This window comes from Oxyura jamaicensis, chromosome 1, assembly GCF_011077185.1.
Source record: "Oxyura jamaicensis isolate SHBP4307 breed ruddy duck chromosome 1, BPBGC_Ojam_1.0, whole genome shotgun sequence".
NCBI classification, from domain to species: Eukaryota; Metazoa; Chordata; class Aves; order Anseriformes; family Anatidae; genus Oxyura; species Oxyura jamaicensis.
The window spans coordinates 63844505-63858899 of record NC_048893.1 but is presented as its reverse complement, the minus strand read 5'-3'; the positions used below and the strand labels follow the sequence as shown (position 1 = coordinate 63858899).

General features: G+C 36.8%; 1 protein-coding gene across 36 annotated transcripts in view; it reads right to left on the bottom strand.

Moving 5' to 3' along the window:
- CACNA1C (calcium voltage-gated channel subunit alpha1 C) overlaps nucleotides 1–14395 on the bottom strand; it is a 436365-nt gene that overhangs the window by 398481 nt on the left and 23489 nt on the right. For all 36 annotated transcript variants that reach the window (XM_035346227.1, XM_035345985.1, XM_035346220.1 and 33 more), the window contains exons 2-3: nucleotides 6190–6511; nucleotides 2641–2746 (exon numbers count right to left, since the gene is read on the bottom strand). In XM_035346227.1, the coding sequence (XP_035202118.1) occupies nucleotides 2641–2746; nucleotides 6190–6511 (428 nt within the window). The remainder of the gene's footprint in view (nucleotides 1–2640; nucleotides 2747–6189; nucleotides 6512–14395) is intronic.

The following is a 14395-nucleotide window of genomic DNA, read 5'->3' as shown; positions in this document are numbered from 1 at the left end:
TGTTTCTGCACAAGACACACATATGCACATGCTATTAACTCAAATGCATGTGTTGCAGACACACTCCATTTCTGTTTCAGATTAAAGCCTTTGGAACTCTAGACTTCATGGCTACAAAATACCAAAACACATCTGATTGCAAAATACATGCTCACAGGTGGAAAAAATAGTCATGCAACCTTTGTAAAAGCACCAACATTTAAAAGAAGTTATCACTAATCCCAGCTTCCTTCTAGTCTGCTCCATGTGTATTTTGGCTACTTGAGAGTAAGGCCTCGCTCTTCTGCAGTTCTTGCCATCTAGAATAGCTTTCCTTTCACTCTGAGTTTCATCTATTCTTTCATCTCATTGCAAGACTATTTAAAAAAAAAAAAAAAAAAAAAAAAAAATCACATCCACTTGCGTCCGCTTTCCCTCCCTATTGCTCAGTACTTTACTCACTGATCACTATGCAATCCTGTGAACAATTTGGTAATGCAGTGAATGATATACTCAAAAACTACTTCCTGACAGCAGGATATACCTGCCAATACATATAACACCCTGAGGAAAAAATAAAATAAAATAAAGGCTGGGACTAACAGGAGATAATGCTGAATTGACTCCAGTGGAACATGAAACATAATTCAATGTCCTGGACAAACCATGTTACATCCTGTCATCTGCACCTTTTTCAAATCAGAGGAACAAAGACTAGTGGGCAGTCAGATCTCTAGGGGTTGATCTATAATGTCTTAATTTCACTAGTGCAACCCCCTCCTAGGCCAGTTGATATTAAGTACCACATTTGCTATTTTTAATCACTTTTTCATTGAGATCCAAAGAACAAAATGCAGTTGAACAGAGTCCCCATTTCACTTTCTTATCCCCTTACTTCTGTGAAACAGCTAGATAGATATCTAAGATAACCATGCCTCCTCATCCTCAAAGCCATCACACTTCTAAAGTCTCCCGAGATTGTAAATATTTAGCTGTTTTAGTTTTGTTTGTTTTTAAATCTAACTCACAACTAACATGGATGTTTTGACGGATTGACCAAATGACATAGAAGATGTAAAAGATGCCTTGGAAAACAGATTCAGAGTAGCAACTCAGCTCACAAATTGCATATATTTTCTAGTAATAGAGAATTTTCAGTATACCTCATTCAATTAGGAAGTTATCTGAACATAATTCCAACCTAGTATTAGTTAGCAGTCACTGAGATAGCAAAATACCCACACCCAGTTAAACTCAAGACAAATTAGAGCTCCCCTAAACTTCAACTCTGCTTCATTTTTCTCTTTTAACCTTGTAAGATAGATATGCAATAATCAACATATTATCTTCAAATAGCCAGAGGATCAATTGAAACTGTGTTTTTATTTAAATATTCTAATTTCTGAGAGATGTCATGCTGAGGTGTTCTAAACATACACACCATGGTTCATCATTGTTAAATGCTATGTCAAACTAGCAAAGAGATGGCAGCAAAAAAGAAATAACAAACCACAAATTCCCTTTATAAAGATATAGTATGGGTGTGAAATTAAATGTAAATATAGAGAATATTTTAAAAGTTAACAATTGCTTATCTCCTCCTGCTACTGTTTTTAAACTTCTTTACAGAGTTACAGTGGAAAAGCACTACACTAAGGTTAAAAAAAAAAAAAAAAAAAAGTTCCAAAGATGTCCTGAAATTTTCAATTTCTTTTATGCAACTTCAAGAAATATATAATCAGATTATTTTCTTACAGAGAACAGCACAGATCATTTCAGTTATAATGTCTGTCAGCCACCCCAACTATCCCTACATTGGAAGTATGGCTCTTACTCCCTCCTCTGTTGCTCTAAAAATTCTAATGCCTCAATACATTTTAAATCAGGAAATAGCATCCCAACTCTTAAACTCTGGGAGTAAGTTTTCATTATGATCCAACTGCGCAAGCAGGAGGTTTGTTCACATGTTTGGGGGGAAGAAAAATGTCTTCTGCTAATTCGGTGAATAGCATTCCAGAACTGTTTTGCATTGTGCCCTTACTGAACAGAATTATTTGCTATGACCTCATACAATGCCAAAAGCAAACACTCTCTCCCCTTTATCTGTGGTAAATATACTATGCTCTATCCTAAAGTATCAGCATTAGCATCCGTGGTGACACAGGAAAAACTATATTATCCCAACATGAGGGAAAAAACATTCAACAAGACGTGTCTCAGTGCAAAATGCAAGCATTAACACATTTCCCAGAAATTAGTCATCAGGCTGTGCTCCCATGCATCACCTGACAGAAGGACCGTATCAATTTCACAACAGGACTTTGTAAAACAAAAACACCATATAATCCATGATTAAAGGATTTCTTCCACAAACACCTGCAGTTTAAACTTACCAAGCACTTTTGCAGCATGCAGGAATTCGCTAGCCAAAACATCACGCACAGCACCCGCGCAGTTTTTGGAACAATCTTTTCTAAAGCCAGCTCAACAGAAACAGGTGCTCACATGAATAGAGGAGACTTAGCACTCAAAACCAATTTTTACTTTATTAGGTTATCATCTTTGGCGGATATATTCACATTCTGTAACTTCAACAGTCTCTCTGGTGACTTCTAAAAAGGACTTTCAAAGTAATGAGATTAGGCACCATCAAGGACTTACCAGATTGGAATTGGTGGCATTGGAATCATCTTCTGGAAAGGGGATATAGATAGCTAAGGCCACACAATTGGCAAAAATAGTGAGTAAAATAATTATTTCAAATGGTCTGAGGAATGGAGTTAAGGAAATTGTTCTGAAATGTGCACACAAATTAAAAAAAAAAAAAAAAAGACTTATAAGAATTCCGTTTAAAGAAAACATTCCAAGCCCCTTATATTCTGAAAAGAAACATATGCCTTTTTAAGTGCTTTTAGTTGCTCCCAGCCAAGAATCTTCCTAATATGTCAAAAGCAGTGTAGGCCAGTCGCGTGCCAGAGTAAACACAGATTTCTTAAAAGTTTTTTCTTCTGTTATTTATTTAGATAGCATTTTCCCTATTTTCCTTCAAGTGTAGCTGTACTATTTTTAATAACAGAAGCCTGTTCTAGAAGGACCATCATCTGTCCTCTTACAATTAGTTTCTCCGTGTCTCTTCCATCTGCATTTTCAACCCTTGAAGTATTTTTTAATACTTTTTTCAAACTCTCATATCTCAAAGTTAAATGTAAGGGCCCAAATATACATGTACACATTCTGCTAGAAGACATTTAAATAATAAAATTTAAGGGGATAAAAAGGGTCTTATCCAAAGTGTTCTTATTCTGTTCATAGCCACATATACTTTTTTTTCTTACATTATTTGAGGTATTACTTCTTTTTCTTGTGTTTGTATCCTGTTATCAACCTCCTTCAGTAGAGGAAAAGAACCCCCTCGGGCCCCCCCCCCCCCCCAAATCAACAACAATATTTGGGATGTGCAACAAATCAACACTGCACAACCTCTCCTGTCCCACTGTCTATGGAAAAATCAAAGGACATTTTTGTACTGACTTCAGTTTGCTGGCACTGTATTTTTTTTTTTATGATTATTTTCTTTTTGTGGACTTCTTAACCTTAGTAGCTGTGAAGTATCTCCAGTCAGACTAGAGACCAAATTTACAGTCTGTCTATATTTACTTGCCTGCAAGAATATCCTGTAGGCTAGCTCTGGAATAACTCACCAGTACTCTGGAGGGGAACGAAAAGCAGGAAAGGACAAGGAGAAAGCCAGGTAGTGCACTCCATGACATAGAATGTGTTTGAGCAGGAGTTTATCTACCACAGGATTGGTTTTGCAGCATTGCCAAATGTCAACAGAGTATGCATGCTTCTGGTCAGCAGACTACCATTCTCAGCAGGTTTTAGCAAGAATGAACTGTAGATCAGGATGTCCAGCAGCCTGAACTGCAAGATACAGACAAACCCCAGGCACCTGACCTCTGCTCAGATACATTCTATATTTCACTTGTCGAAGAGCCAAAGGCTTCCAAAACCTACTGAACTATCCTGCTTAAGCCTATGAATACTATGAGACATACAATAACAAGGAGGAAGACAACAGGTAGGATCCTTTCTAGAAGGAAATTAATTCAGATGTCATTGCAGCTGTTATGGCCTGTAGTCCAAGAAGTAGCCATAACAAATAAGAGGATAATGTGACAACTACACAGACACTCTTGGGAAATTCTGGGCAACCTCAGAGATCTGCAGATCAGGGTAGATAATTAGAGGTGAAATCAATGGGATTTCTCATATACCTCAGTTTCGATACATAGTACTTACTGCATAAAGACTTCAATGTCCATAGGCCTTCTTTCTCTTAATTGCTTTTTGCCTACATTTTTTCCTCCTAACAGGAATATTATCCATAAGCTTATTACTGTTTATGCATTTGTGTTTATCTTTCACTTCTAGTCTCTTTATACATTGTAAAGATACAGTGATATTAAAACTGTAAGAGCACTGCAAATCCAGCAGAATAACAACACATTCTGCAAAGATTTACCTGTGTAATTACTTCATTTCACTTTTTCTTACATGCAATTGTACTTTCAGGCTCTTAACACTATAATGTTTGGGTATGAAACACCATAGAAGTGCCATTTGATATTTAATATCTACTGTGCTTAGATTTCAGAGGTTCAGAAAATTAAGCTAAGTTTTTCTCAGTAATTTTCAGCAATTAGGAAAAGTCTGTGTACAGAATAAAATTAAATCTTATCACAGCCCTTTGATATTTTTATTTGCCATTGAAGTGTTTCATGTTTATAAACACTGTACGTCCAATGAGAGGTTCTGATGAAAAAATATTTCCACCAACTCACCTAAAACCAAACAGACAAAAAAATGCAAGCGTCAGCATCTTTGGATTGCTTTAATCACATTGTTTGGCCCTCCTCTTGATCTCAGCAGTGCTGTATCCTGTTTTACAACACATCATTCCCATCGTTCACTGCCGATCTTATTCATTTATCAAATGTCACTCTGCTCTTTCTCTAAAGACATGGTTACTGGGGTGCTGGCAAGTAAACTAATATTCAGCTTCATCCTGTTAGTCATCATCCATCATCTTATGCTTAAAGTAGAGCTATCCTGAAAGGGACGAACAGCAGCAACCTTAATCAAGGGGATTAAAAATTAGCATCAGAAGAAAGGAATACGCAGGAAGGAACTTTAAGGATATCTAACAATTGACAGGAGTATTTTTAACAAGTTGTTCTTCTGGGGAAAAAAAAAAAAAAAAAAAAGATATCCATGTCAGTGGTGAGACCTAATGTGATCATATTCTGCTTACATCTTTATAATGTCCCACCAGATCCCCAAAGGAACAGTATTATCACATTGTCTTAAATGACTTTTTAAATTAGTATTTATATATATTTTTTTAACATATTAACTACTGCTGAGTTCTGTACGGCCTTTCCCTGAAGTGCTTATCTACCCCTAAAAATATTTTTTCTTTTCCATTTACTGAAGAACCCCATTAGCTTGTGGTTTACTAATGATTACTGTTCAGGGTCAGTCTTGGTTTCTCTTTGGGGAGGCAGGGGAGGTATATTTTTATTTCAGTTTGTATTTCACACAAAATTCATGAATTCCAGCTTTTGTTGATCAGCCTTGGCTGACTAAAAAGACTTTGCTCCTTCCACACGATGAAGCCACCAGCCAAACTCTCATTGACTTTCCAGGAAAGCAGCTCTGACCCTTGCCTTCTGCAGTTCCGTGTCAATGGTTATCATCCGTCATCTGTGACAGTCTGTCTCTTGTTCAGCCTACTAGATCTGGCCTCATACTGTATTTGAGCATGTGGCAGGATTACTTTAGCAATTTTTCTTTTTCACTACTTTCTACTTCCCTACTTCCTAGTTTAACTGGCTTCAGATACCTCACATATCTCCCACTGATTCAAGCTTCAGGCACATGTTTTTAAAAGAGTAGAATTCAGGTCCTAACCATTATCATCTAAACTTCTGGCAGTTTCTTACACATGCGTATGGTTACAGCTTCAGTCCGAAACAATTTTTCCCCAGCATAAATAATCTCAGTTAAAATATCAGATACTACTCATGTACTTTGTGTTCCCAGTGGTGTCTTTCCACTTAATGTATTGATTTCCTCATACTTATGAATAGCACCTGACACACACTATCCAGTTGCTGTTTTTCCAAAGAAGAACATCAAAAAGGATATTTCCATTCGACGATGCTGATGCATGCCCTCCGGATGGGATTTTTCAGTGTTAAACACAGCAGTGCCCGGGGAGGACGTGTAGCTGTGGTGGTACCCTGTTTTTTCTGTTTCCCGTACTGCTGCCGTTTTCTCTGCGTGGAGCTAGCTGTGGATATTGTTGCATTGCCAGCACTACCCATCAATTTGGCTTGCCTGGCAGCATCAATTGCAGCTTGCCAGGACAGAGCTGCCCCTGGAGTAGGGATATGCTCTGGGGCAAGCCCTGCAGCTGCATTGGCATTCATGTTGGCATGAGCTGGACGGGGACTCCCATAGTTGGAACCTGTGAAAGGAGAGGAGAAAAAAAATGTGATGATTTTTTTTTTTAAACAGCAGAAAAGAGAAAGGTGCTTTTTTGTTTGTTTTGTTTTTTAAATCATATGTATCAGTAAAATCAAACTCTGAGGTTAAGGATAAGTGTAGGTTATCTGCTTACTAGGAGCTTGCTCCTCCAATTCAAGCTCCCCATTTTAAAGAGCTACTTCTGTGCAGTCGTTCATCTCACAAGAGTCTCCCAATAAGACCCAATGGGCACTGCTGTTCAAGTGCCTCCAATCAATACACACTCCAGAGAAATCGTCTCTCTTTTCATTTTTTAACCATACTTTCTACAAGTTAGATTGTTTGAAAGCTCAAAAGGTGAGGCTAGTTCTCATCACTATCACACAGGCATTGAACACTATGCTATTTGGTATGTGGCAAAGAAGCCAAATGATATTCTCAAATCTATCATGAAAAGTGTTATGTTTTCAATATTACTTTAAGATAAAGTGAAATTTCAACAATTAAATTGTCTCTGCAAACAGTGCATATGTTGAAGCCTGACTAGAAGGAACATTGAAGCAGTAACGGGAACATAAAGGCAGGGTTCACAGCCTGTATGTCCCAGAAGGATGCTGTACATATAGCTTAGACCAACCAACATATGTTTAAAGACTGGAACTAATTCCTTATCCTGAAAACTGATTTTAAGATAGCTGGACTATTGAAAAATCAATAGAGTAACACTCACTTAAAAAGAATGTATTGACTCTTGTCATTCTTACGCTGTGACCTGGCAGCCCCATGTATTGCACCTCTTTTGGCTGAAACTGAACAATCATATGCTTTCTCTCAGTCTTAATAACAGAATATATATGTCAGCTGATGTGTATGATACGTTGAAGGTCTTAACAGTACAATAAATTAAAAGCACCTTCTCAAGCTACTACAATTATTCCATCGTTTCAGTAAAGGCGGTTATTAAGCCACCTGTGCCTCTTCAATGAGAACTTTTCCCTTGCCTCTGATCAGAAGAGACTACCCTTCAGAAAAGTTCACATGGACAGGATGAATAGTAGAAAGCCAGGGAAGGAGTTAGATCACCATTTATTTCAAAGTAATTCCAAGTCTACTATTGATTGCATTTGATTTTAGATTAATGTAGGAATATGGTGCTATCAGATAGATTAGATGGGCTCCTATAGACCACTGGACAAAGCAAACAAGAATACATGACTATCTGCTTTCCTTAAACTCTTGGATGAAAGATGATCAAAACCAGGGGAACAAGCACAGTGTTTCAATGTCTTGAAATAAAATAATTACCCAAGATGATGTTTTATAGCCAGATGTGCAACGCCAAGAAATCACAGCAATGACTGCATTACAAATGAATTAAAGCAGGTAAGATAAATATAATTCGACTGACAACCACAGTGCTACAAGAGATTCCCCTACCCAGGAAGCATGCAAGATCTTGAAGTTCATCTTACTGAATTGCAAGGAAGGACATGATAGAGTCAGATGTTATTTTATGTCAGGCACTGCCTTGAGATTTGCAGGCTGTCAAAGTTTCACTGCATAGCGGGAAAATCAAGAGCTTGTCTCTGTCACCGAAAAGCCTCCTAGCTGCAAACCAGTCAAAGGAAGCTGGTGAATAATATGACTGATATGTGAAAGAGAAAGCTGAAAGAAGCAAGAAATGGGAAATAGTTAATTCAAAATTTCTCAGATTTTGAAACTGAAGAAAAATAGCTTTAAGGATCACACAGACTAAGCAGATTTCCTAGATGAAGCAGGCAATCAACTGGCAGACAAACTTAGTTAGTTTTCTAAGACTAAGCAAATTGTACAGAGCACTGCTCCTAGGATACTTTTTTTTTTTTTCCAGAATAGTTCCAGATGTAGTTTTCCTCTTTAGCATCCATTTGACCTTCGTAGCCTGAGGCAGGCTGGGAAGAAATAAATGGAAAATTACTCTAATTATTCTCCCAACTCCAGCTCTTCTTTAATACTGACCCATTAGAGCAGATAAAAAGATGTGTGTATTTTCCAGCAAAAGCAAGCTTGCTGATCCATAGTCACTGTGTTCTTATCATGCTGACTAGACCATGTGGTCCTGAAAATAAACAGCTGCTGCATCTTAATGAAGAGGTTTTTGCAATTCGGGAACATGTTAAGCTTCTCCATTACTATTGCTTATTAGTTAGGTTTCACATGAGGATACAGGTCTATGCGTTTTGACTTCGATGTGCCAGCAAAGTTAAGGATACAGCTTCTGGTGGTTCCATTACTTTCACTTCTACCATAATCACTAGTCCCATAATAAAGTGCGTTATCTCAAATTAACTTCAAAAGATGAGCCAGTAATGACAGATTTATATCAACAAATATTATAAATATTGATTACTGATAAAGATCTGTCTGTTTTATGAAGCTCAGAGGCTACAGACTATCTGTACTAAATAACTAATGGCAGTGACAAATGACTTGATCTACAGGCAGTTTAGAGAAATGGATTAAATTAAAAAGAGTGAAGCTCACACAGCTCCACAAAAAGTACATTGAAGAACTGAGTAAAATATGTTCAAGGACAGCATAGCCAAACTTGCAGGGAGAAAACACCACAAAACTGTAGTGCAGCTGTAACTTGAGAGCTGCACTTACTGGAACTGCTATTTTCATTTTGCAATGTAGCAGTTAAAATACTTCATTCTATTTCTCCACAACAAATAAAGTTTCAGTATACCTAAATCACTTTAATCACATTTATTTGTGCAGTTATGAAGCTGGAAGTTGACCAGAAATGGGAAGTGGAGATTCAGCCCCCACCCAAATGGAATAACTCACTAAGCACTGGGATATGCAACATCACCACCCTGCTAATCCCTATCACCCTTTAGCAAGAATTTGTGCTGTTGACTGTGTCCAGCTGGTGCACAAAACTCTTCTCTCTCAAGTACTTCTGTTATGGATCATGAATTTAAATGTCTGAATATTAATTAAACAGAAAAGTCCATATAAATGAACAAATTAGATTCCAAGGTCTTTGGTATAGACTTGAACTTCTTCAAAGACTTAGAACCATTTCAAATGTCAAAGTAACAGAAATACAGTTTTCAAAGTCAGAATTAAGTCAGAAAAGCAACAGATAAGGTTGTTATACAACAAGAAATGAACCATGTTCCACAAAATGCCTGACACTGTAAGCCTACAACTAAGTAATCGCAATGTTGCATAGTGATGACCTTTAAAGCCTTTAAGTGCCATTTGCATTCTAATAATGTACATCTGTCATGCCACCTATTAATTAACAGCAGCATTTAAAGAAAAAAAAAAAAAGTCTAAGCAATGACCATTTTGTATGAGAAGTGGTAAAGTTAACGGCATGATGGAATTGCAACTTGTAAATTTGTTGAATTTATCTATTTAGCCACACATTTATTACAGAGAAACTTGTGCTTAGATTAATTCTTCAAAAGAAAACAGAGCAGTGCCAGTGTGGGGCTTCGCTATTTTTTCCCTGTCCCTCCATCGCTAGAAATAGCAGAATCCTAAAAATGCAAGCCTTGAAACAATGATGTCGCACAATTGTATTTTTCCCCAAAGCAGAGGGAAAATGAGTATAGTAAAAGACAAAATTGGTTAAATCAATGCCTTAGCTGAACACCAAGAACAATCATACACAAAGTAGGAAACTGGTAGCACTACAAAGATCATGTAAGGTGAACTCAAGCACAGAGGGAAAATGTTTACGAGACTGAGGTAAGAGGTGCCTAACAAGGAACATGAAAAACAAAACTACCATATGTTATCATCTGTTAATAATTCAAAGAACATGGAAAACACTGATCCATTAACCAATGGAGACAGAGAGCATTCAAGAGATGATGTCAATAAGGCTTAAGTGTTTTGTCCTTTTTGCATCAATTTTCACTAAAGAAAAAAAAAAAAAAAAAAAACTGCTCAAGAGCTGGTGACTAGCACAATTAATTTTCAAAATGAAACAGGTATAATTTCCACCTGTAAAGGGAAAAAATAAGTAAGTTTAGAAAGTGCTTAAATAAGTAGGATGCTAGCTGAAAGCCTGTACATTAGGTACAGCATCCTAAAATATTTAAGAAGATTTCTGAAATAATCTCAAAGCTGTTAGCTGCAGTTTTCATCTCAGAGTACAGGAGATATCTGAGAAAGGGCAAATGTCAACCCCATTTGGAAAAAATATATATATATGTATATATAAGGTGGGGAACGGGCAGAAATTTATATTCAGTTGAGCTTCAGTATCCAGAAATAAAAAATAATACATAATCAGTAGAAAGTGTTAGCAAGTGCCTGGAGGACAAGGAGAAAAAAAAAAAAAAAAAAAAAAAAAAAAAAAAAAAAAACAGCAGCAGACACGCATCTGTCATGAATACACATTAATTTTCACATTGCATAAAAGGAAACTAACTCCTTCCACAATAGTGTAACAGAATTCACAGGCATGACAGAAGCAGCAGTTGCCACTTCTCCTGACTTATTAATAATTTCATAAGCTCTTGCATAACAATTTGACAAGGATGTTAGGAACATATGAGTAAGAAAAAAAGAAATGCTACAGTACAAATACAATGACCAGTGGGTGCCTGAGAGCAGTTACCAATGGTACATAGTCTAATTTGGAGGATGTCATATGGAGATACCCAAATGCCTGCCCTGGATCTAATCCTGTTCAATGGCTTCATTAATGATCTGGATGATGAAATAGTGAATAGTGTTATTAAATGTGTATGTAACTGTGAAGCTGGGAGGTACAGCAAATACACAGAAGGACAGAATTTGAATTCAAAATAAGCTTCATGAATTGGAGAGTCTTAAAAATAGCATAGAGTTCAGCAGGGAAAAACGTAGTGCATTTAAGTGGAATGAATCATCTACCCAAATTACTTTCAGAAAGGCCTTGGGGGTTATATTGGATGCCCAACAGAACAGGAGTTGATACTGTCATACTGCTTTCTCACGACAAAATGCAAACATCTCAGTGTAGTACATATAAGCAGGTATACAATCTATGCAACACAAGTGATCCTTCTCTTCCTATGCTCAGCATTGTCAGGGCACCTGCTGAAATTTGGTGGGCACCTTCAGGTTCTACACTTCAGGAAGGATTTGACTCAGTTCAGGCTGTCTAGAAGAGAGCAATGAGATCAAAGATCAACCAAAATATGATCTCTAAGGCAAAGAGATAGAAAGGAGAATGCCATAACTTAGACTGATGGAGAAGAGGACACGGTAAGTTAAACATTTTATATAAAACACATATGTATATTTTTTTAAAAAAACATACATATGTTGTTTCAAAAAACAGAAGGAGAATAATCTATCATTATATTCACAGTGAGTTTTCTTGCTTAATGCAAAGGCTTTTGCAATAAGAAGAAAAATAGAATATACATTAGGAAAACACTTTCTAACAATAGCAACAATATCATCTATGTATTGATCTCCTGGATTGCTGGTAGTACCTCCCACACTCTAGATCTTTTAAACCAGGCCAGCCATTCCTCTGGCATCACATATGTGAGTCAAGATTTGTAGTGAGTAGTCATTTCTCTTGTTAGACTGACACAAATTTGACTGACGAAGATACAGAAATTTTCTGTATTGCCCCCCCATTAATTACCTATCAAAAAGAGAACCACCACCACCACCTTCTGAACATACCCTGCTTGACTCAAACTTTTATGTAATCACAGCTCTGTCAGCACACTGTAAGATTTATACGTATGCTCATCCCTCAGAGAGAGGGAGAACCCTAGAACTTCATTTCTTTGGTTTTAAGACCTCACTCTGCAAACATATTTTTCTAAAATTCTTTCAGCCTCTCAGCACAATAACTAGCCATACACAAACTTTAAAATCCTGAAGTGAAATAAGCCAAATTATTTTTACTGAGAAAACAGACTTTTTCAGAAAATTAAATCATTAAATTGTCTGTTGGCTTTCCTCATTGATGCAAGACTACACACACACACAGTTCAACCCCCCTAAAAGATGATTTGTATATTTTGCCTTTTTTTTCCCCAGTGGCAAAGAAAGACATTAATTCTGACAGTTAACCATGAAAGTTTTTTTTTTCAGAAAAATAAATAAATAAATAACTAAATAAATCTTTTGGAAGTAATTTGCAAGTAGCCATAGCAGATACAGTGAAAGCTGAACTGCAACCTTAACTGTGGTTTTTGCTACAACAGACTTTATAATATACACATGCACTTTTAAACATCACGTCAGACTAAAATTCTGTGTGTAGTAGTTAGCCCAGATAAGAGAGTTAAAGAATTTTTGCTGTAAATTGTTTTGGAGTTACAGAACACACACAAAGGATACATGATTTAAGACAGTTCATTCACTCTATTTGAGACTAAACATTTTTAAAAATCTAAACAAAAGATCTTATTCAAAAACCATACTTCATTTGCAACTAGATCTTTGTTTTCCTTTATCTCTCCCCTCCGAACTGAGCTTTCTTTTTGCTGCACACCATTAATGTAAAAAGATGCTGTGAGCTACCAGCAGTGTGAAAAAACAAGTCCATCTCAATGAAGAGAGCAAGTGCACAAGCTCCTTTCACGTCAAGTAATGAATGCTTCTAGGTAAAATATTTATACTTGGAAATTAACTGGGGATTCTGCATGGTAAATTTTTATAGCTTTGCCAATTTTATTTAGATTATGAATTTTCTAAGAAGGGAAAATACCTTTATTCTACATTGGTAAAACATCCAGCATAATGGATTCCCAGGTTGGGAATAAGCAATAATTCCCTATCAACATCAGATTAATCTTAGCACAACTCTTCCCTCTAAATTCACCCCATATACATTCTTTCCATGCAAACATATCTTGTTTCACTAGAGTTTACTGGTAACCCTCTGCCCTCCTGATAAGATCTTTCCTCCACATGCGCTCTCTTAGGCATGCAAAAGATCTGGGCACTGGAATAGAGATTTCTATGATTTCCCCTCCAAGCACTGTGAGCTCCAAGATTACTTTAATGCAGATGTGTGTGCACAATGACCCAACTGTTCCTTCTGGTATACAGCTTGTTTGCATTAGGAAATAATTAACTCAGGTGAGGCTCAGGAGAGCCCAGAGCACAGTATTCTTTGCCACCACTGTGACCAGCAGGCCTTTATGCAGCCAGCTGTGCTATCTGGACCATACCCACCACTCTGAAAGAGGTTGGACAGATTTGAACGGAAGTATTTTGAGAGCCAAGCTCAGCCTTATAAGATAAACATATGCCTAGTAAAACTGATCAGGCACTTGCAAGGGTCTTCCAGTATCATTTCCCTGTATGATACAATTTGCCATCTTCTGATAAGAAAAGGATAGAGAAAACACAGAAATAGGAATAGTGTTAATTATAGGATATGATCTTTCATACTCCAATACAACTATAGTATTTTTTCCAGGAGTATAAAACAATGTATTTTTTGTTTTCAATTACAACTTCTATTCACATTTATGAAATTCACTATAGTATTACTATAAAAACCAGTAATTTATTCAGCAGAACAATGACCTGAAGTAATATTTATTGTCTGTTAGTCACAGAATCACAAAATCACCTAGGTTGGAAGAGACATCCAAGATCACCTAGTCCAACCTCTGACCTAACACTAACAAATCTTCCACTAAACCATATCACTGAGATCTACATCTAAACATCTTTTAAAGACCTCCAGGGATGGTGACTCAACCACTTCCCTGGACAGCCCATTCCAATGCCTAACAACCCTTTCAGTAAAGAAGTTTTTCCTAATATCCAACCTAAACCTCCCCTGGCACAACTTTAGCCTATTCCCCTCTCCTCCCTCACCAAAAAAAAAAAAAAAAAAAAAAAAAAAAAAAAAAAAAAA